The sequence below is a fragment of the Nilaparvata lugens genome, chromosome 2, assembly GCF_014356525.2.
Source record: "Nilaparvata lugens isolate BPH chromosome 2, ASM1435652v1, whole genome shotgun sequence".
In the NCBI taxonomy this organism is placed as follows: Eukaryota; Metazoa; Arthropoda; class Insecta; order Hemiptera; family Delphacidae; genus Nilaparvata; species Nilaparvata lugens.
In genome coordinates this window covers 14553576-14580426 of record NC_052505.1, presented here as the reverse complement: position 1 = coordinate 14580426, position 26851 = coordinate 14553576, and the positions used below count along the sequence as shown (strand labels likewise).

The 26851-nt window shown below is 33.1% G+C and overlaps 1 protein-coding gene across 5 annotated transcripts in view; it reads left to right on the top strand.

Annotated features, from left to right (window-relative positions):
• LOC111045415 (voltage-dependent calcium channel subunit alpha-2/delta-3) overlaps nucleotides 1-26851 on the top strand; it is a 47390-nt gene that overhangs the window by 9036 nt on the left and 11503 nt on the right. For 3 of the 5 annotated variants that reach the window (XM_039420641.1, XM_039420643.1, XM_039420642.1), the window contains exons 6-25: nucleotides 1641-1900; nucleotides 3206-3316; nucleotides 4793-5003; nucleotides 6639-6775; nucleotides 10820-10960; nucleotides 12067-12168; nucleotides 13139-13219; nucleotides 13707-13781; nucleotides 14132-14239; nucleotides 14925-14999; nucleotides 15726-15867; nucleotides 16874-16925; nucleotides 17758-17897; nucleotides 19725-19766; nucleotides 20529-20622; nucleotides 20928-21029; nucleotides 22166-22278; nucleotides 23596-23735; nucleotides 24366-24605; nucleotides 26619-26721. In XM_039420641.1, coding sequence (XP_039276575.1) covers nucleotides 1641-1900; nucleotides 3206-3316; nucleotides 4793-5003; nucleotides 6639-6775; nucleotides 10820-10960; nucleotides 12067-12168; nucleotides 13139-13219; nucleotides 13707-13781; nucleotides 14132-14239; nucleotides 14925-14999; nucleotides 15726-15867; nucleotides 16874-16925; nucleotides 17758-17897; nucleotides 19725-19766; nucleotides 20529-20622; nucleotides 20928-21029; nucleotides 22166-22278; nucleotides 23596-23735; nucleotides 24366-24605; nucleotides 26619-26721 — 2469 coding nt within the window. The remainder of the gene's footprint in view (nucleotides 1-1640; nucleotides 1901-3205; nucleotides 3317-4792; nucleotides 5004-6638; nucleotides 6776-10819; nucleotides 10961-12066; nucleotides 12169-13138; nucleotides 13220-13706; nucleotides 13782-14131; nucleotides 14240-14924; nucleotides 15000-15725; nucleotides 15868-16873; nucleotides 16926-17757; nucleotides 17898-19724; nucleotides 19767-20528; nucleotides 20623-20927; nucleotides 21030-22165; nucleotides 22279-23595; nucleotides 23736-24365; nucleotides 24606-26618; nucleotides 26722-26851) is intronic. The other 2 variants (XM_039420644.1, XM_039420645.1) reach the window with 1 other exon arrangement.

Genomic DNA, 26851 nt, shown 5'->3' with positions numbered 1-26851 from the left:
TCTGGAGTGCAGAAATAGTTATTTGTGCAACTAGTGCGCAAAGTGACAGTTTGCTGCATCGAAAGAATCGTTTACGCCCAAGCCGTAGGCGAGGGCGGAATGGTTTCTTGAGTGCAGCAAACGAACTTTGCGCACGTATTTCACATTAAATTTTTCCTACAGTTACCATTGAATATGAAAAGTGGGTAATTATGGGTAAAATTGCCTGAATAATGTATGTGTGTTTGAATGGCGAGGCGGCTGTGTGGTGTGTGCTGTGGTGGCACTGTGCTGTCGTTGTCCTTGGTTATAATATAATAATAGTAATAATAAGCGTGTTGTGCTTCGTTGCACCTCTGCTCACTATAGCAGCCCACTCACTGTTACCAACTTAATTTTGATTTTGCTGCACTGTTGCTCCATATAACCTACTAACTATTTTGCGTTGTCATGCTGCAAATCTGGAGTACGCAAAGTACTCACTTTGCGCACTAGTGCGGAAAAGTGATTCTTTGCAGCCTGCAATCAGTGCATAAATGGTCACTTTTCAGGGTATCTGTAGGAAAAGATTTTTTCCTACAGTTACGTTGAAAAGTGGCCATTGCTGCACTGATTACAGAACGCAAAGAATCACTTTTCCGCTCTAGTGCGGGAAAAATTTTTCTGCACTCCAGATTTGCAACATGGCAACGCAAAATACTTAGTAGGTTATATGGAGCAACAGTGCAGCAAAATCAAAATGAAGTTGGTAACAGTGACTGCTGTGGCTGCTATAGTGAGCAGAGGTGCAACCAAGCACAACGCGCTAATTATTATTCATTATATATTATTATAACCAAGGACAACGAGGACTTTAGGATTTTAGGATTAAGGTTTTTATCAATAATAAAATTACACAGAAAAACATTTGATGCATTTCAGGCAATTTTACCCATAATTACCCACTTTTCATATTCAATGGTAACTGTAGGAAAAACTTAATGTGAAATACGTGCGCAAAGTTCCTCTGCTGCACTCAAGAAATCATTCCGCCTTCGCCTACGGCTCGGGCGTAAACGTTTCTTTCGGTGCAGCAAACTGTCACTTTGCGCACTAGTTGCACAAATAACTATTCCCGCACTAGAGCGGAAAAGTGATCCTTTGCGTTCTGTAATTAGTGCAGCAATGGCCACTTTTCAACGTAACTGTAGGAATATTGAATTTCCTGTTTCTTCAACAATAACAAACACATCAGTTCAGCTGAAGATGTGGTAGGTGTTACCATGAAACCTGGTTCTGTAAGATGAATTAATTTTCGAATAAATTAAAGTGGTATTGACATCAACATCTTACTCTTTCAATTATGGAGAAATACCACAACATCAAATTTAATAAACGTTTCTTTTTATGATGGACCAATGGAGAGATGAATAGCTAAAATGAAACTTGAGAATAAATAGCTGAACTTAAATGAGGTAGAAATAAAACTTGAATTAACTGTTAAATCTATACTAAGAACCTACTTGCTACTTACTATAGTCTTGTCAAAATTAATATTTTTTGTATTATTAGGCTACTTTATTAACAGATTTAGATAGCCTACTAGTTTCACTTCATAACCAGATCTCACTGTAGTTTCTGTAAGTTTGACTGATAACATAAAATGATGTGTGATTTGGCAGCACTGCGCTGGAACGGTGACGTGGACGAGTTCGACTGCCGGACCCGACCCTGGTTCATAGAGGCGGCCACCTGCTCCAAGGATGTCGTCATCCTGGTGGACAACTCGGGCTCCATGACGGGCATGCGTGCCACCATCGCTCGCCAAACCGTCAACTCCATCCTCAACACATTCAGCAACAACGACTTCATCAACATCTTCGCCTTCAACAACGTCTCCTACAACATTGTGCCCTGCTTCACTTCTGACATGCTTGTGCAGGTAAAATTTTATTGATTGAATTACTTTATTTTTGGAGATTACAATATATACAGGCATTTATACGCAGATAAATCGCGTACAACATAGCAAAATTTTAATAAAATAAAAAATAAGAATGAATTTGAGAATATGGAATTGAATAATACCTATAGTGAGGTCCACGTTATAATGGCAGTGTTTGATAAGCAATAACTTGTCTATCATTCAACAAAGCGGATATAGCGCTATCTCTTTCTCGCTTTACTCTGTTGCCAGATCGTCTTTTACAATGTAGAATTAATCATTAATTAATAAAATATTTCATCTTAATTATGAAAATTTATTACGAAATTATTGAAAAATATAATTTCTTGCTTAATAAAATATAATTGATTATTTTAAATGAAAATGAACAGGTTATTTTGCATCAATTAACCTGTATCAGCTACCGTTTATAGAAGGCACTGACAAGACATAGGTTCCGCAACGTTTTTCTCCCTTTCTTCCTCCACTGCTATTATAACGTGACCCTTACTATACACAATAAAATGCAATTTAAACTACTTTGATATATATATATATATTTGTTTGTATCTACAAAATTGGCGGACGTATTGACAGCTAAGCGTTCATTCTTGGAAGAGGATATCCAAAAATATCCTTCCTCTCAACTCTCTACCTAAAGTAAATATGGTACGAAAATTTATAAAAAAAATGGAAAATTAAGAATTGGAACATGATATGAATGGATAAGTTCTACGATAATAATCGTGGTAAAAACTCGTATCACAAATCGGAATGTATGTATGTATGCATATGCAATCATAGGCCAAATTCTTGGCCTATGTAGCCGGGAGACATTGCTGTGTCCGGCCTGCGCAAAATCTGAGCTTCAAATTGAAAATTCAAAATTCACTCATCACCCAATGCACAATAAACACTTTGAGGTTGGAATATATTCATGAACCTCATTCTGAAATTTCTTCATCAAAAAGTCATCAACATTTTTTTGTTCTTGAACCTTCAGAATTAGTCGACAAACAAATTCAAGACATAAAATTTGTCAAAAAAAAGAGATACATATTAAAAATATAATTCGGAATTATATTGGATGATGGTAAAGTCGTGTATTTCTATAAATAAATTTATAGAGATTGTTCATTTTATTCGACAAAATACTAGATTACTTCTGATATTAAAACGTTTTCCACATAATTATTAAAGATGAGAGTAGAAAATGATTGAAACAGAAATTCAATACGGTAGCTTAATTGAAATGTTCAACTGCAACCTAATAACTAACATACTTTTATTTCCATTTTCCAGGCGACTCAAGAAAATATAAAAACCTTTAAAGAAGCTATAGACAGCATTAAGCCAGATGGTAAAGCGAACTTCACAGATGCCTATATCACTGCTTTCAACCTTCTAGAACAGGTAAATTTATTGAACAAAATTTTTTTCAAAAGGTGACAAAAAGCTTTTTAGTAAAAACTAAAACATTGCGAGAGAAAAATAATTGTAATTATACATTAAGCAAAACTTGATCGTCAAAAGGCCCAAGGAATCTACTATCACGAATTGAATCCACTCTTTTCCTCTCAAACTTTGGGCAAAGGCTAGTCATCTTGCAGTTTCTGGTTCTGCTGTAGAGCCAGCAAGTAGCCTTGATTGGTTTCGAATCCGCTAACTGTCATTCATTAATCGTGCGTGCTTCCAATCACGCCACGGAATCATTTGGAGAAAGCCCTGTTTGGTTGGGCTTCTATCGTTGCGTGAAGTTTGAACCACAATAATTTAAATAAATTTGTTTCAATTATTAAATTAAAATTGATTAATTAATATAAGAATAGATCTATAACCATCCTCGGTAAATTCAGAATCTTGATGTAAAATTTCAAGTATATCAGTTCATTAGTTCATACGTGATGATGCGTCAATCGTGCTATTTCCTATCCCATACATGTGTAAGCTAATTCCTTCCTCTATAATATTATAGACTAGCAGGTAACCCGTGCTCCGCGAGGGTCTTCACAAACTGAAAACTACTGAAATCTCAAGAATTTAAAATAGGCCTATAACCATCCTCGGTAAATTAAAAATCTGTATGCAAAATTTCAAGTTGATCAGTTCAGTACTTGATGATGCTTCAATTGTGAATTTCCTATCCCGTACATTTATATCAAATCAAACTATTTATTGTCAAAAAAAAATGTCACAACAACGTCAATACAATTCAAAGCAGTAACATAGAACAATATTCAGATCATGCGAAATAAAACATAAAATCAGTCATTAAAATTAGTATAAAAGAATTCTTGTATATTATATAGGCACATTTTCATCAATAAAACTTTCAAATATCTTTCAAAACAGTGGATTTCCATTGATTTCACATTTTTGGGAAGAAAATTAAAAAGCCTAATTGACATATACTCCCAGCTCTTTTGAGAGGAAATATAGTTGCACTTTTTGATTCTCAAGTTATTTTTCTCTCGTGTCTCGTGTTTAAGCCAATTCCTTCCTTTATAATATTATAGATGTGCCTTATGCCTTGAGGGAGGAGTTCTTTAATATCGTTATCGGTGTTTGTAACTTCATTTGTATCGTATTGTCTGATAGAATTGAGACGCCTGTCAAAGTCTGTCCACTTGTGATTATGATTACAATGAAAGCCCATGTATTTGTATAAAATGTACTCGACAATACAATATTGATTCATAAAATAAGTAAATCATCAAAATGATAGGAGAGAAAAAATAAGATAACCTTGTGCTATTCCTCTCCCAAACGTATATAAGAAAGAACGAATTGAATTGACTTTATTGTTGATTTTTTTCTATTGCTGTGAGTCGTTGTCCGTTTGTAAATCTGTACGTTCGACGATAACTTTTGAATGTTCTGAATTTTTAGTACCGAGAGAGGCGCAACTGCCCGCAGCGGACGTGCAACCAGGCGGTGATGCTGGTGACTGACAGTGTCACCGACAACCTGACTGAGGTCTTCCAGACGTACAACTGGTTCGACAACCGCACACACGTGCCTGTGCGAGTGTTCACCTACCTCATCGGTCGCGAGGTCACCAAGGTGCGCGAGATACAGTGGATGGCCTGTCTCAACCGAGGTAAGTACCTATTTCACTAGCATTATCAAGTACCTACAAGTACAGAGAAAAAATATAATAAACTTTAATCTGAGTTTTAAAAGTGAACTAGGATCATTATACAATCATAATTTATTTAGTCATTTATTGTACAAAACACTAAAATCAGAAAATGATAATTATGATCATGGAGGAAAAACTAGGCTGAGCCTGTACTCTACCTAATCAAATTGGAAACTATCTCTCTCAAATTTTAATAGTAAGTACATGTTCTCCAAAGTACTGGGTGTCTATAAATGAATATCGGGGTTTTAACGCTTTATAAGATCTATTACATTATACTTACAGTTATTAATGATATGTCAAATGAAAGAGCAACTCAAACAGTTTTATATACAAGCTTACAAGTGTTCTATGTGAGCACCATTTGACACACGGCACACATCAAGTCTATAGCCGAGTTCTTCCCAAACGTTGAGTAGTGTGTCTTCTGTAATTGTTGCAACAGCTGCTTCAATCCTCTTTCGTAATTCAAGGAGGTCAGCTGGTAACGGAGACACATACACACGATCCTTGATGAAACCCCAAAGGTAAAAATCGCATGGCGTTAGGTTGGGTGACCGTGGAGGCCACGCATAGCAAGCTCTGTCATTGGGCCCCTTGCGGCCAATCCAGCGGTCGGGTACAGTTACGTTCAACCATCTTTGCTATACCGCATTCTAGCGGATCGCCGCGGAAACATTTCACGCACATGCGCACTGGTGCCAACGAACAAAAACTGAGTTGCTCTTTCATTTGACATATCATTTATAACTGTAAGTATAATGTAATAAATCTTATAAAGCGTTAAAACCCCGATATTCATTTATAGACACCCGGTATTATTAGGTTATGAAATCACACATCACTGCTTTTCCTCTCAATTTTCGGTCCTGGAATAGATATTTGAAAATTTTGAAGGTTGTGTAGTTATTTGATAATATTGAATGTTCACGTAAGGAATCATCAATCAAACAATCATCAACTTATCAAATTATGTGCAACGTCACAGAACCGGTGTCAAAGATCTAGATTTTCAAATATAATTTACTCCATGGATTATTATATTTTATTTTCAAAAGAAAATTAGTTACAAATATCATGAATAAAACATAAACTGGACAAATTAATACATCATACAAAACTGTACTGCAGTAGTATTTTAAGTCACAAGGACGGGAAAGGGCCTTTTGCAGTGCGAGAATGCTGTTTAGCCGAGACTAGAATTTCATTCGAGCACTAACAAACAAGGTACAAAAGGCACCTTCCCGTCCTTGTAACTTACACTATTTTTTGTCATAATAATCTATAAAAGAATATTATCATTACTATTTCTTTTGAATGTAAGATTATGAAACTCTGACGTGTCACATGCTGTGCGAACTCTGCTCGATCATACATCTTTCTATGACAAAAATTAATCTAAACTTAGCTACGCTACGCTCAAATACGTTTTTGTAACATGTAGCCGTCCTACCTCCCAACATTGAAAGCTACCACGCTACGCTGGTGGATTTATCATATAAATCGTATTTTAGCGTAGCATAGTTTGAAGAGACCTCAACTCTTATGGAAGTATGACTGTAACCAACTTGAATTATGACTATTGGTTGGCAGGTTATTACGTGCACATCCAGACCCTGGAAGAAGCACAGGGCCAAGTGCTGAAGTACATCCCAGTGGTGGCCAGGCCTCTGGTTCTGCAGGGAGTCGAACATCCCCTGTCCTGGACTCATCCCTTTGCCGATATCACTGTCAGTAAATCTGCAAACAAATCGAACAACATTACCCTGATTACAATTCATATAATTGTCATTATCATATTCAACTATAGTGTGGTTCACGTTATGATGGCAGTAACTCTACAAACAAATTGCATATCACCTCTACAACATCACCTTCATTACAATTTACATCTTTGTCATTATCATATCCAACTATAAGGTGGTCCACGTTATAATGACAGTAAATCTACGAACAATTTGAATATCGCCTCCACAACATTACCCTGATTACATTCGTATCGTTGTCATTATCATATTCAACTATAGTGTGGCCCACGTTATAATAGCAGTAACCCTACAAAAAATGAATATCACCTCAAAAACATTACCCTGATTAGAATTCATATCTTTTTCATCATCATAGGCAACTATATAGTGTGGATTACATTATAATGGCAGTAACTCTACAAACAAATTAAATATCACCTCTAAACTTGATTACAATTCACGTCTTTTTCATGTTCATATCAAACTATATTATGTTACACATTATGTTGGCAGTAACTCTATAAATATTGAATATCACTTCAACAACATTACCCTGATTACAGTTAATATTTTTTCCATTATCATAGTCAACTATAGTGTGGCTCACGTTGTAATGACAGTAACTCTACAAACAAATTAAATATCACCTCAAAAACATCAACCCCATTACAATTCATATTGTTGCTATTATCATATTCAACTATAGTTTGGTCAACGATACAATGGCAGTAACTGTACAAATAATTTCAATATCACCTCTACAACATTACCCTGATTACATTCGTATCTTTGTCATTATCATATTCAACTATAGTGTGGTTCACTTTATGATGGCAGTAACTCTACAAAAAAATTGTATATCCCCTCTACAACATCACCTTCATTACAATTTACATCTTTGTCATTATCATATCCAAGTATAGTGTGGTCCACGTTATAATGAAAGTAAATCTACGAACAATTTGAATATCGCCTCTACAACATTACCCTGATTACATTCATATCGTTGTCATTATCATATTCAACTACATTGTGGTCCAAGTTACAAACATTTTGAATATCATCTCAACAACATTGTTTTGATTATAATTCGTATCATATTGTCATTATCATATTCAACTATAGTGTGGCCCACGTTATAATAGCAGTAACCCTACAAAAAAATGAATATCACCTCAAAAACATTACCCTGATTAGAATTCATATCTTTTTCATCATCATAGGCAACTATATAGTGTGGATTACATTATAATGGCAGTAACTCTACAAACAAATTAAATATCACCTCTAAACTTGATTACAATTCACGTCTTTTTCATGTTCATATCAAACTATATTATGGTACACATTATGTTGGCAGTAACTCTATAAATATTGAATATCACCTCATCAACATTACCCTGATTACAGTTAATATTTTTTCCATTATCATTGTCAACTATAGTGTGGCTCACGTTGTAATGACAGTAACTCTACAAACAAATTAAGTATCACCTCAAAAACATCAACCCCATTACAATTCATATTGTTGCTATTATCATATTCAACTATAGTTTGGTCAACGATACAATGGCAGTAACTGTACAAATAATTTCAATATCACCTCTACAACATTACCCTGATTACATTCGTATATTTGTCATTATCATACTCAACTATAGAAAGGTCCACTTTATAATGGCAGTAACTCTGCAAACAAATTGAATTCACCTCAACAAAATCACCTTGATTACAATTCATATCTTTTTCATTATCATGGATCACGTTATAATGACAGAAGTCCACAAACAAATTGAACATCACCTCATCATCTTTACCCTGATATTCATATTATTATCATTAACATTACCCTGATGATAATGATCCATTACATTGTCATTATCATACTCAACTATAGTGTGGATCATGTTAAAAAGATAGTGGAGAAATATAGGATAACAGGAGGATAGGAGAGGAGAATTACATGCTATTTGATGTATGTAATGAATCAGTGCTATTTCGCTAATACATATGTCGATTTTCAATGTTTTTTGTAACTTCAATATCAACCTATAGTGAGGTCCACGCTGTAATGACATTGGAAAAATATAGGAAAACAGCGTTGGCGATTTTCTGCCCTCTGCCACTGCCTTCTATAGAAGATATCGGTATATATTATGATGTGATATAAACTGTACATTCTTTATTGATTCATACAATAAATACATCATCAAAATGATAGGGAGAGAAAAAATAAGGTAACCTTGTGCTATTCCTCTCCCAAATTTATATAAGGTTACACATAGTCCGATATAGGTTGAGTCTTGTAGTTGTTCACTTCACAAAATTTTCAGTCCTTAATTATTTTCTTGTTATATTATCCTTATTCTTGTTTAAAATAATCAATTATATTTTATTCGTCACAAAAATAATTTTTTCAGTGATTGAATTATGAATTTTCATAATTGAGATGAAATATTTTGTTAATTAATTTTATTTTTACATTGTTAAGAAGCGATCTGCAACTTTGCCGAGCTAGTAAAGGATAGCGTTTTGTCGAATGATAGACAAGGATAGCAACACCAATGTTAATCAACTACTGCCATTATAACGTGGACCTCACTATATCGCTTCCCATATGAGCGATCCTTGACTACAATTTTATTCAATATCATATTCAACTATAGCTCTCTATAAGAGTGATGATAAATTATTCTATACCAACTCATCAAATCGGAGCTTAGTATTTTTCAACACATTCAAATAGTCAGGTTCCAATATGACCTCATTCATCTGATAAGTAGGTGGGCCTACGGTGAAATTATTTGGAAAACATTTAACATTTTGTGTTAACATGCGTCTGGTTTGGCAGATTAATGGGTTTCTAATATTGGCAAAAGTAACATCTTAATAATTACTTAGTCTCAACACTCATACAACATTTCCATTAGTTTTTGGTGCTTGTAGGGATTTATATATATTATTTTTTTAACAGCAGCTAACTGAATTTTTGGGATGGGATGAACAAGGTCCTAAAAACTAAATTATTAATATATTCCATTAAAAAATATATATATTAATCGAAAGGATATTACAAAGCAATAGGCCTTCTGAAAACTCATTCAAATGACTTTAGGACATTACAAAGCATTCGATTTATTAAGTTATTACGTTATTTGAATAACGTCTGTGATAATGGTTTGAATCTCGTTTTAGAATCCTCTCTCTAGAATTGAATTTCATTATAAAATGTAATAATTATTCAGATAGCTTTGAATTGTGTGATGTATTATATATCTCAATATAATTGTAACTTACTATATCCCGTTAAGTACGGTATTATAATATTCTGATTTCTCATGACTCTGAAAAATGCATTAATTTTACAGCCTGTACAAAAATACAGTTGTTTGTTTGCTATTTCAGCTTAGTTGATACTATATAGTACGTACCTTGAGGGGAGTATGACTTGATTTAGACTAAGTATCACTTAATTCATCCCATCAGATATCATAACTTCATTCATTAGAACGAAATAAAAAATCAATATTGCTACTTTGATGGTTGATGCTAACTTATTTTTTATTTGAAACTGGTAGATTTAATAACAGTTTCCATTTATGATTTCCGAAACATTATTCATTTGTCATTAAAAATATAGTCACTTTAACTATCATCAATTGAATCTGAAATTATATCTACCGAAATTTTTAAAATTGACTAGTAGCCTACCTCAGTTGATAACAGTGACTAATTATTCTATTTTTAGATTGTTAAGCATCATGGTTCCAATATTATACTGTATTAATGTTTCATTTAGGCTACTGATTATCGCTCTACTAGTTTTATAACATTAACCCTTTATTCCATCATGGTTCCAATATTATACTGTATTAATGTTTCATTTACTGATTATTGTTCAACTCTAGTTTTGTAACATTAACCTTTATTCCATCTCAGGCATTTGGTATTGTCGGGCTCTGACTAATTTCATAACAGTGTGTTGGAATCTGACCTTAACGTGTGTTATGTGAAATCTTGCCACAGGATCCTGCAGTTTCGTCATGGCTGTGGGATGTAATGGATTTTGATGATCAGAAGCAACGCCTCTGGAATCACAGTAGCAATCAAAATGATTATTTCAGCCAGCGCAAAGAAGACAATAAATATATTCGTAAAGTAACACAGGTAGTAAATCATGGATCTCTGATCTGAATGGATGTGCCCCCTCCCCCCTCTGTGTGACCCTCAAGCCTTTCCTAAGCCTCAATATAGATGTCTACTTCCATAAGATCATTATTTGTAATGATTGGGATGTACAGTTCTCTAATCCATCTAAATGGCAGATTGGAAGAAAGCTCTTATGATTTTCAAGTGGTTAGTAATGGATGATTATTTTAAAAACTCGCAGTGTTTCAGTATTACACTCAAATCTTGATTGTGTAATAAATATAATTCAAATGCCACTTGATCGCATCTTGAATAAAATTACAAGCATTTCTGCTTCATAAAAGAAACTTCATCTGATAATCGTCAAATAACCAGTATACCTTTTCGTGGAAAAACAAACAACACTGAATTTTCATTGCAACATTCTATCACAATTTCAATATTAAACTTTTTGTTGTTGAAAACTATTATTTTTAATTCATTTAAAAGATTAATTATTTATTGAGTTTTATATTAAACATTAAACATCTGCATGATTTCAATTAACACGTCAAATCGCAATAATATCTAATTTCAAAAAGCATGTCTAATCTACTAATCATATCTGTTATTAGAAGAATAGTTAGAGGTAATGGATCATAATTTTAATGCAACTAATAATTATCTATTGAGCCTCGTAGCTGTTATTATTAGAACTTTGATAATAATTTCTCATTTTGAATATTTATTGATAACATCAAATTTGGAAATTTACTATCAAATTTGGAATACTATCAAATTTGGAAATTTCCAATTTTCAGCATGTAGGTTATAGAAAAGCATAGATTTATAAAAAGCAATGATTCACCATTATTTTGTAACTTGGAGAATTTAATCTCACATAAATAATAATTCACATTATTTGCTCTACTAATTACTTATGGTATATGTGTTTTATTTTAATCAGAATCAATAATATGCTAAAGATTTTGTAGGCTGTAATTGGACGAGGAGCCGTTGTGTATGCCGTCACGGAGCCGCTATATAGAAGAAGGAGAAGAAGAATTAGACGAGTATAATTGGATTAGTTGGAGGAAATTTTCCTTCAAATATTCGAAAATGTTTGATTGATTGTCTGTTTACAGGGTGAAGTAGGTGAGGAGGATCTAGTAGAGTTCCAGGAGTACAGAATGATGACATCTGTCTCAGGTCCCGCCTTCGATAGGAAGAAGAATAAAAACAATGAGGTAGATACTGTACAAGATTTTTTGTAATCAACATTTTTTGGTATTAGATCTGGTAGTTTAAGACCCCTAAGTTCCGCCCAAGATCGGCTATTTATGAGCGTTTTTGCTGCGTTTTCTATGCCTTCTCAAGAACTAATTGACTGATCATTATTATCATGACGCATCCACATGTTGTCCCAGTCGCTGGCCCTAAAAGCAGGCCCAGCCTAGTAATCCAACGTAGATGAATGAAGGCCAGTGAAGGCCAGCGCTGGCAAACCACCCACTGGCGCTGGTCGAAATTGGTCTTCATTGGGCCAACATGTAGAATGCGGCATCAAAACTTTCATATGTTTCTATTCGCTTGTAAGATGTAATGATACTCTCAACATAATTTCCTTAGAAAAAAGGACCGAACTTTCTTTGGACTGTGTGCATTTGTATCGTATTTTATTAGGTGAACTCAACATTTGAAAATCACTATTTGATATTAGAAAAAACGACTAGCAGTCTGATTTTTACATTAAATGAATTAATCACTCACTGTGACAACGAAATCTTTCGAAATATTTTGCCAACCAAGAAGATGGCGGACCTGCCGAAAGATCTCGATGTCACAGTGAGTGATTAATTCATTTATTGTAAAAAATCAGACTGCTAGTCGTTTTCTCTAATAGCAAAAAGTGATTTAATAATAAGCTGTTCTTGATGGAAAACAACATTGAAGAATTCAAAATTTTTATTTATATTTTGTTATCAATTTGACTGAAAGTTTTTTGAAATTTTAACACATGCGTCATTAGTACCTTGAAAAAATATTGAGAATGTTGATAGTTTAATCACTCATTCTCACATAATTGAGAATTTTAAATCTTCAGTGACTGTAAGTTTAGCAATATCTAACTGACTAAAGCAATGGGTCACAAAAAATTGCCTAATCCTTAATAATATTTTTAATGTGCAATATCTAAATGCATTTAATTTTTTGCAGACCAAAAGTGCTGATCTTCTTGGAATTGCTGGTACTGACGTTCATATAAAGGACATCGAGAAACTTACACTTGCTTACAAGGTAAATAATTTATTCCATTCAAGTATTTTGATAGGGTTTAATGGAGGAGGATAGGGATGAAGTTTAATAATTACAAAGAATAAGTAGTAGGTACCCTTTTTGATGATTTATAATTGGATGAATACGCGAAACTTGTCGTGTCTGGAATAAAGATAATATAAGGTTACCTACTAGTGACTGATTGTAATTAAAGACTTATTCTATCTTTATATCGATCAAATAATAAGGCCAAACTTAAAATCATAGATATATGAACCTAATATTCTACAATATTGTAAATCAAGTAGTAAAATATTAATAAAGTAGTCTCAATCTACAGCGAATCAACTCTCCTTACTCATACCCTTGCATATATTCAAAGTAAAATTAAGTGAAGAAATAATGTTAGTACGGTAATCATTAATGCTCTCATGACAATAATACTGCCTTTTATTTTAAAATTTTCTTGATATTTTTGTATCAATTCATTTTCAAATGTATGTTTCAGATTGGTGCAAATGGATATGCATTCATCATAACAAACAATGGTTATCTCATGTCACATCCAGATCTTAGACCTGTGGTGAGTGAATAATTCAATTTTTGAGATAATAATATAGTTGGACTACATTTAATGAAATGCTCTATGATTTAAAAAGTTTCATAAATTTACGAACATTTTATGAACTGCTCTATAATTATTATAAGAAGTTTTGCTTGAAATTAACCTTTATTAAATTCAAATATTCTTTATTCCATAAAAAATGCAAATGTTACATTGCAATACAGACCATGTTTTACTGTAATATCCCTACAGGACTATTCGAAGCTCCCACGAAGACTTTGAAGCTCCTACGATTATCATACGGTATTAAATAACATTTTATTTTTGAGAAGACAATAACGAACTGATTATTTTGAATTTGTTTTCAGCACAAAGGAATTCTAAAGGATAACTACAACAGTGTGGATCTGACAGAAGTTGAGCTGCTTGACGACAACATAACAGATCCAAGAGAGCCAAGTGAAGAAATACTTGAGGTAAATATCTTGTAAGTATTGTACCAAAAATGAAACCTTTTCATATTCTACCTCTCACCAATCCAGCCAAGTCTGGGAGAAAGTGAGTGATTTTCACATTTTTAAAACATATATTAAGATTGGCGTGATATCTAATTCATATTGATTAATTATAATGTATATTGTAATATGAAAATAATAATAATTTTTATTGTGTTGTACCCTCGACCTGAGAGTTTATTCAAAATATAGACATGTTGATTACAAAAAACATATTCGCTACGATTATTTACAAAGTATACAATACAATAGATAGATTATTTGCAGATTTGAGAAAATGTGGCCCCGCTATATATAAATATGTGTCGGTATACCACAAAACATCCAGTGGACATGAATGCATGCATTTTCTGAATTTAAATCAAGAGCAAGAACAGAAAATGTCCAAGGAGTATTTGAATCTGGGGTAAATAAATTTTGAACATTAGGCTATGAAGAATTTCGAAAATTTTGAATATTATGCTTCAAACTGGATTCGATTTTGTATTTTACCTTCGCATATGGTTCAACTTTTTTCATATTTCTCCAGAATGTGAGACTTTGTGTTGGAGAGAACTTCTCCAATGAAAAGCGTGAAAATCATTTTGCAATATTTTTAAAAGTAGTGAGAGGTATTTATGTGAAACTGCTATCTCTCTTATTTCAGCTTCGTCGAATAATGGTAGAGCACAATGAAGGGAAAACGCTGAATTTGAAAATGAAATTTCATTACGATGACTTTGTAAGTACGGTATCTTGAATTTACACCTCTAAAATATATTTTATTCTTTTCAGAAACGTAGAAAATGAATAAAATTAATAGTGACAGACGAGCAAATTGAGAATGGCCTGATAACAGGGTCATTTTGCTTGCTAGCAATACATTCAGAGAAGTAAGAATTGAATAATAATATTTTGATTAGTACATTACTTTACATCATTTTATAAAATTTGAAATTCTATTATGATGGAAATTAATTTTGAAACTTTAATATTGGAATATTTCGCAAATGTTACCTGAGCATGGTAAAACATTCTTACTACTGGAATTCAAAATTTAGAAACTTCAAAAACAATTATAATATTGCAAGGATTTGTACTCTATAAAGTTCTAATGTTACAAATCACAGTACAAAATTATCAATTACTCTCAAATTTATTGCAACACTACTAGTTTCAACTCTTCAAGAACCATTATCAAGTTGAATTATTTACACTTAAAATGGCTCTTGAAGAGTTAAAACTAGTACCTAGTGTTGCAATAAATTAAAGGATAGCCTTACTTGATAATTTTTTATTGTGTTTCAATAATCAGTAGCCCTAAAAAGAGGAGTGAATATCTAATGTTACAATATACAAATTTAGAATTTGTTCGACATAAAGCGTGACATAAAACAGTGAATATACCATATATTCTATTGACAAATAAAAGTTTAAGTGAATCAGATGTAGTTTCTTTGATTTGCAGAGAAGAGTAGGAGCTGAAACACGACATTACTATTATGCGCCACTCGAAAACACTTCGTTCTCACTGGGTCTGGTGCTTCCACATTCCTATGGAAACTATTGGATTAAAGCTGGAGACGAAATTCGAAAAACATATCAAATGGGTGAGAATATAATTATTAGTACTATAGATAGTGTTCAATTGGTCTGCAGGTATTTTTCTCGGTATGGGAAGTAATGTGTACAAAACCTTAGCAAAACTACCCCTACAGATAAAAAATAAATTAGAAGTTGCATTTGTTCAAATGCTAATTGATGAATAATTATTATTAAACAAAAATCCCAATTAAATTCTGTAAATCACCCCGAAGACTTCTGCTACTGCAGATATTGACAATCTAGCTGTTTACCCGGTTGTCAATATTTGCAGTAGCAGAAGTCTTCGGGGTGATTTACAGCATTCAATTGGGATTTTCGTTTAATAATAATACTTATTCATTTAAAACTATCCCTGTTCTTGATCTGCCAGTAATGAAATTTTTGGCTGAATGATGTTCACAAATTACTTGCGCTTCGGTAATTATAATAAGTATTATGTTTATGTCCATAATGTGTACCACATTGGGACAGATAGACATTTCAAAAGAAAATTATAATAAATTGTGTTGTTATTTTACACTTTCACAACAGTACTCACGGTTTTCCTGTTTGTCGGACGCGTTTCATGGCACTGAGCCACATTCTCAGCGTAGAAGGAGTAGCTAGTAGAAGGAGTACTCGAGTAAACCGTGATTACTGTTGTCAAAGTGTAAAATAAAGACACAATTTATTATAATTATTATAAACAGTTCAAGTATGATGAAGACAAAAGAAGAAACTCAAAAGAAAGCATTAGGAAAACAAAATATGCACTCATTCAGTGAGTTTTTCAGAAACTTTTCAGAAGATGTTTCCTATTTAATGTGATGAGATAGTGACTAGATTACGCATTGGGTGCGCCTACCTATCGTAGCCCGCTAATAAAAAACATTCTACTATTTTTTTTCAACCCTCCTATAAAGTATTAATTGAAATTATATAACTATTTTCTATATAAGTGAAAGTAATGAAATTCCTATTTTTCTTACTTGATAATTTTGTTCACTGTACCACTGTATTCGTGTTTTGTAGGTGAGAGTGTTGCTGACTATTTCAGAGGGAACTGGAGAATACATCCTGATTGGTAAGTAAATTTTATAATATTTTGTTTTTTATATAATTCTGACGGTTTATGCGATCAATATAAATGACAACGTATTCTAAAAATTTAGAATCTTTGTAGATCATTCGACCATTCAACATAATGTTTTGTAACAGACATTGGCCATACGTGCCTGCTTAAATCAATATTATGTTACCAGCAGATCCTTCCTTTTATCTTCCTTTTTATTTTATCGAACTTTTAGTTCAATAGGCGTATGACACAGATAATTTAAATGTTAACATCACTTCTCAGATATTATAAAAGATAAACTGTTACCTAGTTTTTAATTTGTAGATTTTCCACCTCAGCAATATCCATCATATGGACTCAATGCACACTTGTCAAAATCCAACTGAGACCCCAATTTGAAATATTCTAGTCTGGGTTCTATTAGTCCTAAATCCTAACCATCGATTTTCTCCCTCAACCCAGTATTACCTAAGCCAGTGACAGCCAGTGTACAGCCATTTGTAAATTTTAAATTGTTGAAAACTCTTGTTAATGTACTTTTCTGTTGTACGATGTCACATTTCGTTGAAGAGGAATAGAAAAAATGTACTGAAAGGTCGTTCTTATTGAATTCGTTTTGGGAAGTTTCCCTTTTATAATGTGATTGATTGTGTGGATTTTCAGGGTATATTGCGACCATCATCGCGACATTAATAGCCTATGACATGTATTAATAAATATATAAACTTTTGTTATCTTTAAGCGTTGAAGAGGAATAGAAAGATGTACTAAGGAACGTTCTCATTGAATTCGTTTTGGGGTGTTTCCCTTCTTTAATGCGGTTAATTCTGTGGATTTGCAGGGTGTATTGTGACTATCACCGCGACACAAGTCATTGGAACGAGAGCCGCGAAGAAAGACTGGTTGAGTTCATGAAGCGCATGCGCAGTCCCCATTGGAAGTGGCATGAACAGTATCCAAACGATCCAAATGATGAAGAAGGTATGAAGATCTTGATATTAAATAATTTTTGTCAATTATTTCAGTACAAATTTTGTTTGCTGTTCCAATTATATCTTGCAATTAATTACTGTCAAATCTATGAATAAATAACGAGAGATGAGTGCATCTTCAGCTTTAGGCGTTCTAAGTGGTGGGTTCTAAACCAACGGGAAGCGATTTTTAAACCCAATTATGTTATTTAGAGGAGATCGGTCATCCCCTCACAAAGGGAGTAGAAGGTGCATGAAGCTTAACTACTTATCGACAGTTTATCAGCGAGACCACGAAACTAATTCGCTTCCTCAAAAACAATTTCTTCCACCTGAGAGAAAACATTGAATCGAGAATTTTATTCATTTCTTGCTAAAAAATGTAACTAGGCCTACAATAATAACTATTGTTTAGGAATAGAATTCTACAACTGAAAATTTTCATATTAGAATAGAATATTCTCAACTGATTCAAATTTGAATTGTATACAGGGTGATTCATAATTATGGTAAAATATTTTAATACGTGATAGTAGAGGTAAAAATAAGAAAAAAAGTTCATATAAACATATATCCATAAACGCTTCATTAGCGAGCTATACAGAGTGAAAGATTTTGCCCGGAATTCAGTTCCTCTGGTGAAATACACCGATACTGAATTGTTTGGGGACTAATTTTTGAAAACTTATGCTGGATTCATATGGAAAAATATCTGAAAAATTGAATAAAACTAGTCTGGAACCTGTAGTGTGAGTAGCTTTTGAGAAAAAAGTTGAAATATGCAAAAAATCTTAGTAGAAAAACACAGACTTATGCGTTTGATGCCCAATAACTTTCTTTAATGACCAGTAAACAATTAGTTTTTCGCAATAAAAATTGTAGAGAATTTAATTCTGAAAAGAATCATGTAAGCTGTGTAAACTAAATTTGAATAAAAGTTGAATAAAATGTATTCTTATGTAGTACATTACACCAAGAAAAATTGCTGTTTTATGAGGAGAGAACTAGCAATTAGGAGAGAACTTATTCAAATTTAGTTTACACAGCTTACATAATTCTTTTCAGAATTAAATTCTCTACAATTTTTATTGCGAAAAATGATTTGTTTACTGATCATTAAAGAAAGTTATTGGGTATCAAACGCATAAGTCTGTGTTTTTCTACTAAGATTTTTTGCATATTTCAACTTTTTTCTCAAAAGCTACTCACACTACAGGTTCCAGACTAGTTTTATTCAATTTTTCAGATATTTTTCCTTATGAATCCTGCATAAGTTTTTCAAAAACTAGTCCCCAAACAATTCAGCATCGGTGTATTTCACCAGAGGAACTGAATTCCGGGCGAAATCTTTCACCCTGTATAGCTCGCTAATGAAGCGTTTATGGATATATGTTTACATGTACTTTTTTCTTATTTTTACCTCTACTATCACGTATTAAATTATTTTACCATAATTATGAATCACCCTTACAAGTACTTGAAGCAGAATAAGTGAACTGCAACTCAAACTCACTGCCAACACACAAGGTTTCTTATGTTGGCAGTGCCTAATATTACATAAATAATATTGTTATACTCAAGTTGTAATCAATGTCTATTTGCATTGTATACTCTTGTAATTATATTGCAGAAAAATGTATTTGTAATTTTTGGCAATAAATTCAATTCAATAATAGTAATAGAATTCTCAACTGAAAATGCTATAATAATTACAGTTTGTCCAGTGGCATTAAGCATACCGTATGTTTACATTATTATCTGATAATTATGGAGAAACTCTTTCAATATCTGAAATGCCTGGATGGAGAAATTTATCAAGTGATCTTAAATTTTCCAGATGTTTGCAATAGAACAGCAATCGGAGATGACGAATATTACTGTGAGTTACATTTTTTATCTCTTTATTAGTATCTAATTTAAAAAGTTGAAGAATCTATAAAGTTAAAAAAATACGATATATTACAGAAACGTTATTGAAAACAAAATTAAATAATTGGAAACACCTTATCAAATACCGTATAGTTACCGTATGTCACTGGTTCCTACCATTGAGATAGATAGGTACTAATGGAGATAACTCCAGCAGTTATATAGGCAGGATATAGGCAGCAGTCTCCTGTCTATCATTTCAATGGTGTTTTTTTTAATACATGTATCCTAAAGAAGACCCTCAACTCACTTGAGAACTTAACGTCTATGCCATCGACAGGATTCAAACTTACAAATCGGGTAGTGCTAGCAGACCGAAGTTTGTAACGCTCCTTTCCTCTGGACCAACCCGCCCGAACTGTCATCCTAAGAATTTTGCCACTACCAACCATTAAGGAACTGTTTTTATTTCTGTCTATCCTTTCTTAATCAATATTATTTTTTCAATATTATCGATGAAAAAATACCAGCTATAAGCTATCAAGCATCGCATGTAGATCGATAATATTGATTTTCAAATAATTTGAAAGTTTAAATGGAAGAAATAAAAGAATCCTGTTATTGTTAGTGATTCAATCTCTGTTTCCGCTTCATTGTTTAGACCAAGGTTCTTGATTTATAATTGATTAGTTTTAATAATCTATCTGACACCAAATTAGCCTATTTATTTCCATTTAGGTTTATTTAACTGAAAATGAATATATTTTTGCAGGTGATAAAGAGCTAATGCAATTGTTGGTATTCGACGGAAAGAGCACTCACTTATCCTATGAACAGAAGAAGTATATTGCCAAAACCAGACGCGAGTAAGTAGCTTATTTCGCCTACTCTTTCCTTGAATTCAATAACCACTCCGAGAAGCAAACAATTTCTCCATTAACTGTATTTCATTATTGATAATTTCTTGACTGATTAATAGGTTCTCGAAAACTTTGTTACCTCTACTGCCAGTAGGCTCTTCGTATGATTTATAGAACAAAACTCTAGATATGTTTTTTTAGAAAAACCTTTATTATTCTTTGAAAATTGTGTTATCGTTAGTTTTGACGTTATTGTGAACTGTTGAAGCAATCAGTATGCGTATCTAACTTGTAAATTTTACTTTCTACAGGCTTGAACTGGTGAACAAATATAATGTCTCACTCAGATTTGTTGCCACTCAAAGCGGTCTGACAAGATGGCAGTACATAAAAGAGAGAGCAGATGAGCAAAAGTGAGTGTTGGAGTGTAATAAAATTCATATTATAGTCTATACATGTTTCAGTGTTAAGTGTAAAACTCGTAAGAAAAAAAGAAGAGAGCAATAAAAATCATATTATAGTCTATACATGCTTCAGGGTTAAATTTAAAACTCGTAAAAAGTATTAACAAATCAATACCTTATCATTGTAAGCAAACATACTGGCGAAAATATTTATTTTCACTTTCTTAGTAGGACTTCAGATAAGAACTATTCCTGAACCTAATTGAAAACTAAATAAGAACCTATAAAACCACCTTTTTTGGCAGGGCTACTCTTAATTATTATCAAGAAATAAAAGTAAAAAATCCAAGTAGGTACCTTTTCTCAAAAAACTTAAATAACATGTTTCAACATTGGAAATGACATCAATTTTGAATCATGTTGTGAGTTATTTAAAAAAAGTGTACTGTACTTAGATTTTTTTTATTTCTTGATAAGAACCTTCAAGTATAAAACAATTCATACTGATCCTAATTCAAAAACGTATTAAAAAGTAAGAAATTGTATTCTAAACATATCCAACTTTACAAATTCATGAGATTAAAATATTTCATAGATAATGCCAAATTTCCTGATTGAAAGAGCTGATAATCTGCGTTGACGTTGCAATTCCATAAATGTGTTACAAATATTTTACTGCTTATGATAATATTTATCAATTATGAATCATATTGAACTGCATGCCAAAATGGAACCGTAAAATAATTCATGCCATCAAGGTCCTGACGAATATTTTGATTGACTGAAGGATTTTAATATTAATTCTGATGAAGACCGTCAGTAGGACATCATCTAATGATGACCTACACCAAGTCGAAACCGTCGTCACTACTATAAGTAAGTGTAGTTTTCACTTCATAAGTATATGCATTAAAGTGATTTCCTACAGTCTGATGATGACCCACACCAGGTCGAAACGATCGTCACTACCAACAGTAAATGCATCTTCACTTGATAAGTGTTTTTAAAATTTGTGTTTCAAAAGTATTTTTAAAAAGTTTGAAATCAATAGTAGAAAAGAATGGGTTTGCAACAAAGGATTAAAATATTTTTATTTGTATTACTGTACCTGAATAATGTGTATTAATTATTCTGATTGTTGCCAGTGAATGGGGTGACTCGAATAACGAAGCACTGAATGAGCCGTGGTATCGTAGTGCGGTGTTGCAACACCACATTGACGCTGATGCGTTTGTTCTGTCAATGCCATTCGATCCAGGTCAGCTAACTCCCACATTTAATTTCAAGATCTTAGTTAATCTATCTTACTCCTATCCATATTCTATCAAGAGTAGTGGTATCTCTTGTGGAATATAGTAGTAGTATGAGTCATAGTATATAGAAGGTTATCAAAAACAAAAGACAGACACATTTAGAAAGGGCTGACGAATAATTTTTGAATAGTAGTAGCGCTCATCGAATTTTCATCTAGCTGTTTACCCTGTTGTCAATATTTGCAGTAGTCTTAGTGGTGATTTACAGCATTTAATTTGGATTTTCGTTATTAATAATTACATTTAGAAAGCTTGTAGATTGCAGATACTGATTGCCATACGAAAAGAAATAATTCATAAAGAATGAAACAGTGATTCGTGCAATAACAATGCTTTTGGAATGGATACTCAAAAAGCTATGGAGTATTGTGGAGCTCAGCGCTTAAATAATTACATTCGTCGAGTTCAAAGCCCAATTTCAAACAGTTTAAACGCTTATAAAAAGTTCAAAAACGTCAAACAAAGGAGCAAGTCATATGTATCTTATTAGAAATGTCTTCCTCTTTCCAACCATATTATAGTGAGGTCCACGTTATAATGGCAGTGGAGAAAGATAGGAGAACAAAGTTACCGATCCTCAGTCTTGTCAATGCCTTCTATACAGTAGCATACAGTAGTATACAGTAGTAGACGGTAGCTGATACAGGTTTATTGACTGTTCATTCTCGTTTAAAATGATCAATTATATTTTATTAAGCAAGAGATTATATTTTTCAATAATTTCATAATAAATGGAATATTTTGTCACTTAATTGTTAATTCTTCATTGTTAAAAGACGATCTGGCAACACAGCAAAGCGAGAAAGAGATAGCGCTATCCGCTTTGTTGAATGATAGACAAGGATAGCAATACCATTGCTAATCAAACACTTCCATTTTAACTTGAACCTTACTATGGTATTAGATTTTTACTAATATTTTTATAGTTATTGCGGTCGTTTTTAAAAAACATCTAAAAATGTATATATTACGAAAACTAGTTCAAATAAGAAAATTTTACTAGAAATTTTCTGTTGCAAATGTAGAATCTATGTAGAATCAAATGTAGAGTCCTCGGTTGTTACACTTCTTGTGGGACACTCTGTATATTCAGGCGAGTTGGAACTTCTATCAGGGACTTCCCACCAATAAAAGCCATACAATTCAAGCCATACAAAGTCCGGATATTGGTTGCAATAATAATACAGACACCACATCACATTATTCCTTCATGCCGTATTGGATTGATTTGTATTTTTATTATTTTTTTTTTCGATTGGCAGAGCGCGCAAAAACGATGACGGCCAGTCATGCGATTTTCCACAGAGACGGAGGCCATGAAGCACCCGGCTCGGTGGTTGGATTCCATTTCCCATACGACAACTTCTACAATAGTTTCATCAAGATTATTTCACGATCAAATGTAAGTAGTGCTTAACTGACTGCGCCCACAATTTAATGCTATGCAAAAGACTTGAAAAATATTTCTGAAAATATTAATATTCTTTCAGCTGTCTTTTGAAGATAAATGTAGTATATCATCAGTCTCTCTAATATGAGATGGTAACTTATTTATATGTTTCAGGCCCATGTATGTAGGTTTTTTCTGATACTGAGCTTTCCTATGGTACTGAGAGGAATATTTATGTTTATTCCTGGTGTCTTAATTATGTGTGTCGCAATTTCTTTTTAAACTCTCTATTTTTTGTCAACATGATAAATTCAAAAATGAAGTTACAACACAGTTAGAAGCCTCATTGCTTTAAATTGATATTCTCTACAAAACTCGAGAGGCTTGAGACTTTTCATTCCCCTCACAGTTCTTGTTTGTAGCCTGTAAATAAAATAAAAAAATGAATATCTATACAACTGGTTAACGATAATGAATTCAAATTAATTTTATTGAAATTACCCTATGAACAGAGTGGAACTCAACGAATAAATTATATGGAACTGACAATATGGTTTTGAGGTTTTCATTTCACCTTAATAGTTTTATTGAGCCAATAACAATACACATACACCGATACCTTGATACCTCATGCTGTTTTAGTGTCCTGACTGTGCGGTGAGTTGTCAATCGGACACGCATGACTGCTACGTGATCGACGGCAACGGCTACGTGGTTTGGTCACGTGACAACCTGACTGGCGTCTTCTTCGGCGACATGGAGGGCGCCGTGATGGAGGCCATGGTCTCCAAGAACATCTTCCGCCGCATTAAGATGTTTGACTACCAGGGACTTTGCTTCGATACTGTTCAGGTCGATAGCAGCGCTATCAGTCTATTGACGGTGAGTGACAGAACTAAATAATCCTAAGAAATACTTCCTTACTTTGTAGCCCAGCCGAGTGAGTATGAATATTCCTATTATAACTTATGGGAATAATATTCCCTCTGTACCAGACATGTTCACTACCACTGATAGATGATAATCCAGCTTTAGACCTATGTTGCATAGAAAGGATAAGTAAGTAAGTACTTACTTACTTAATAGTAAGGTAGGTAAGTGGGCTGGGGCGTCGCTCCACTTAGGGCCGTTTGCACAGTCAAAGCTTAAACTGGATTTAATCAGCTGGTGGCTTAAACTCAAAATGAATCATATTATAACAAACGATACTTGATACGGATTTAATCCAGTTTGAAATAAAATTTTGTTTAAACTGTCACTGTGCAAACGGCCCTTAGTTTGCTATGTGTTTATATTAAAATTGAAATTTTAATTCAAAAGAAAATGTTTCCAATGCTACTACAGTACGGTACTACAACTGCAGGAATTGATTTTGAGATCCTTTTTTATAAATTAAGAAAAATCAATTGTATCTTACCATAAGTGTTTATCACACAATACCTCATAATTATCTACCTACATCTTAATCATTTATATTCTTAAATAATGTTAGAATCGAAAGCTATCATGTGCTATTCAGCAAGTGTTCACCAGGCCCGTAGCTAGGCCCTTGGGAGCCCTGGGGCAGAAAGTCCATTCGGGGCCCCCTTTGTTATATATTTCGCAATCGCACTTTTTTTAATTAATAGATATAAGCATACAGTAATTGGATCTCTAGGCTTAGAATTTATGTGCATTTTTATTATCATCCTATTATTATTATTACCTTTTTTGCTTATTAAATCTATAATACTGCTAATTGTTTGCTTAAACTATGTTTACAAATTTCTATGGAAAGTCATAAACTGGTAATAATTTTATATGCAAATTTGTATGACTCCTGGCCCTGGTGCCATTAGTTTGGTTTTAGAACCATTATTTTCCAGCTTACCATTGTGATTGGTATTCTATTTATAGTGCTGAAAGGAAAATGGAAAACATAATTATTTTTTCAAATGTTATTCACAGTACATAATAAATAAATAAAGACATTCGTACTGATGTCTTAAAACTTTTTAGTCTCTTAGGGGCCAGTCACACGGGAATTTTTTCATTAACCAATAGTTCCCAAAAAGATGGAACATGTGCTTTTCAAATGTGAGTCGTTAAACTGGCAACCGAGCAGTAGCCAAAGCAGAGAGATAATTCTCAAAATTAAAACTCATAAAAAACTAACTGCGAAGCTCCATGTCCCAACAACATCTCAGGGATTTGGCTCTTTTGTCAATTGAAAATGACAGAGGCCAAAAAATAGATTTTGACTGAATTATTGATGTTTTTTCTAGTGTCAAGTCAAGAAGAAAGTCTTTTTAGTAAGTTCAGTTGCATTCTCACTATTAAACTAGTTGGGCAATTTTAAACTTGAGAATGAGTAGGTATTACCATTGATCATATATAATCAATGGTATTACCAGTATTACCATAAACACCATAAATAAATATACAATTTATTGTGTATTCAAAGGTATTACATAATTAATGATATTACTTGTATGTTTATCTACTAAACTACATTGGGCTACTGTCACAGGGACTGTGAGGTACATAAAGCATGCTGTTAGTCGATGAAAAAATCCCTATGGTAATTGATAAATTTCACATAAACTTTAATTTGATTTTCAATTTTTTCACCTTCATTTGGGGGCCCCCCCTGGCCGGGGGCCGCGGGGCGATGCCCCGGTTGCCCTAGCCTGGCTAGGGCACAGGATAAATACGCAATGCAACCGGTTTCTTGTTTCCTTAAAATCTTACATATTGAATTCGGATAATTAATTGGAGGCTAGTTGTGTATTTATACTCACTTGTGTTTCGGATCTTAAAACCAGTCTTCTCCATAGTAAGATAGAATTGTATACTTTTTAATAATTGAATTGTAAATTATATTTTAATTTAATAAAATGTTTTATTCAATTTCAGCCATTCAAGCAACTGTTCAACTTAGTCATGTCAATGTCAAGCACCTTACTATGGTACTTGATGGAGTTATCTTTATGGAGGCCAGTGTACTCGTATGATGATGGTAAGTCGATGTACAGTATCACAAATACTCATAGTTTGTTATTAGACATGATGAGTTTCCTAACATAAAACTATAAAATAATGTTGTGGAATTTCTCCACATTTAACTGAAATGAAAGAGATGTTGTCAG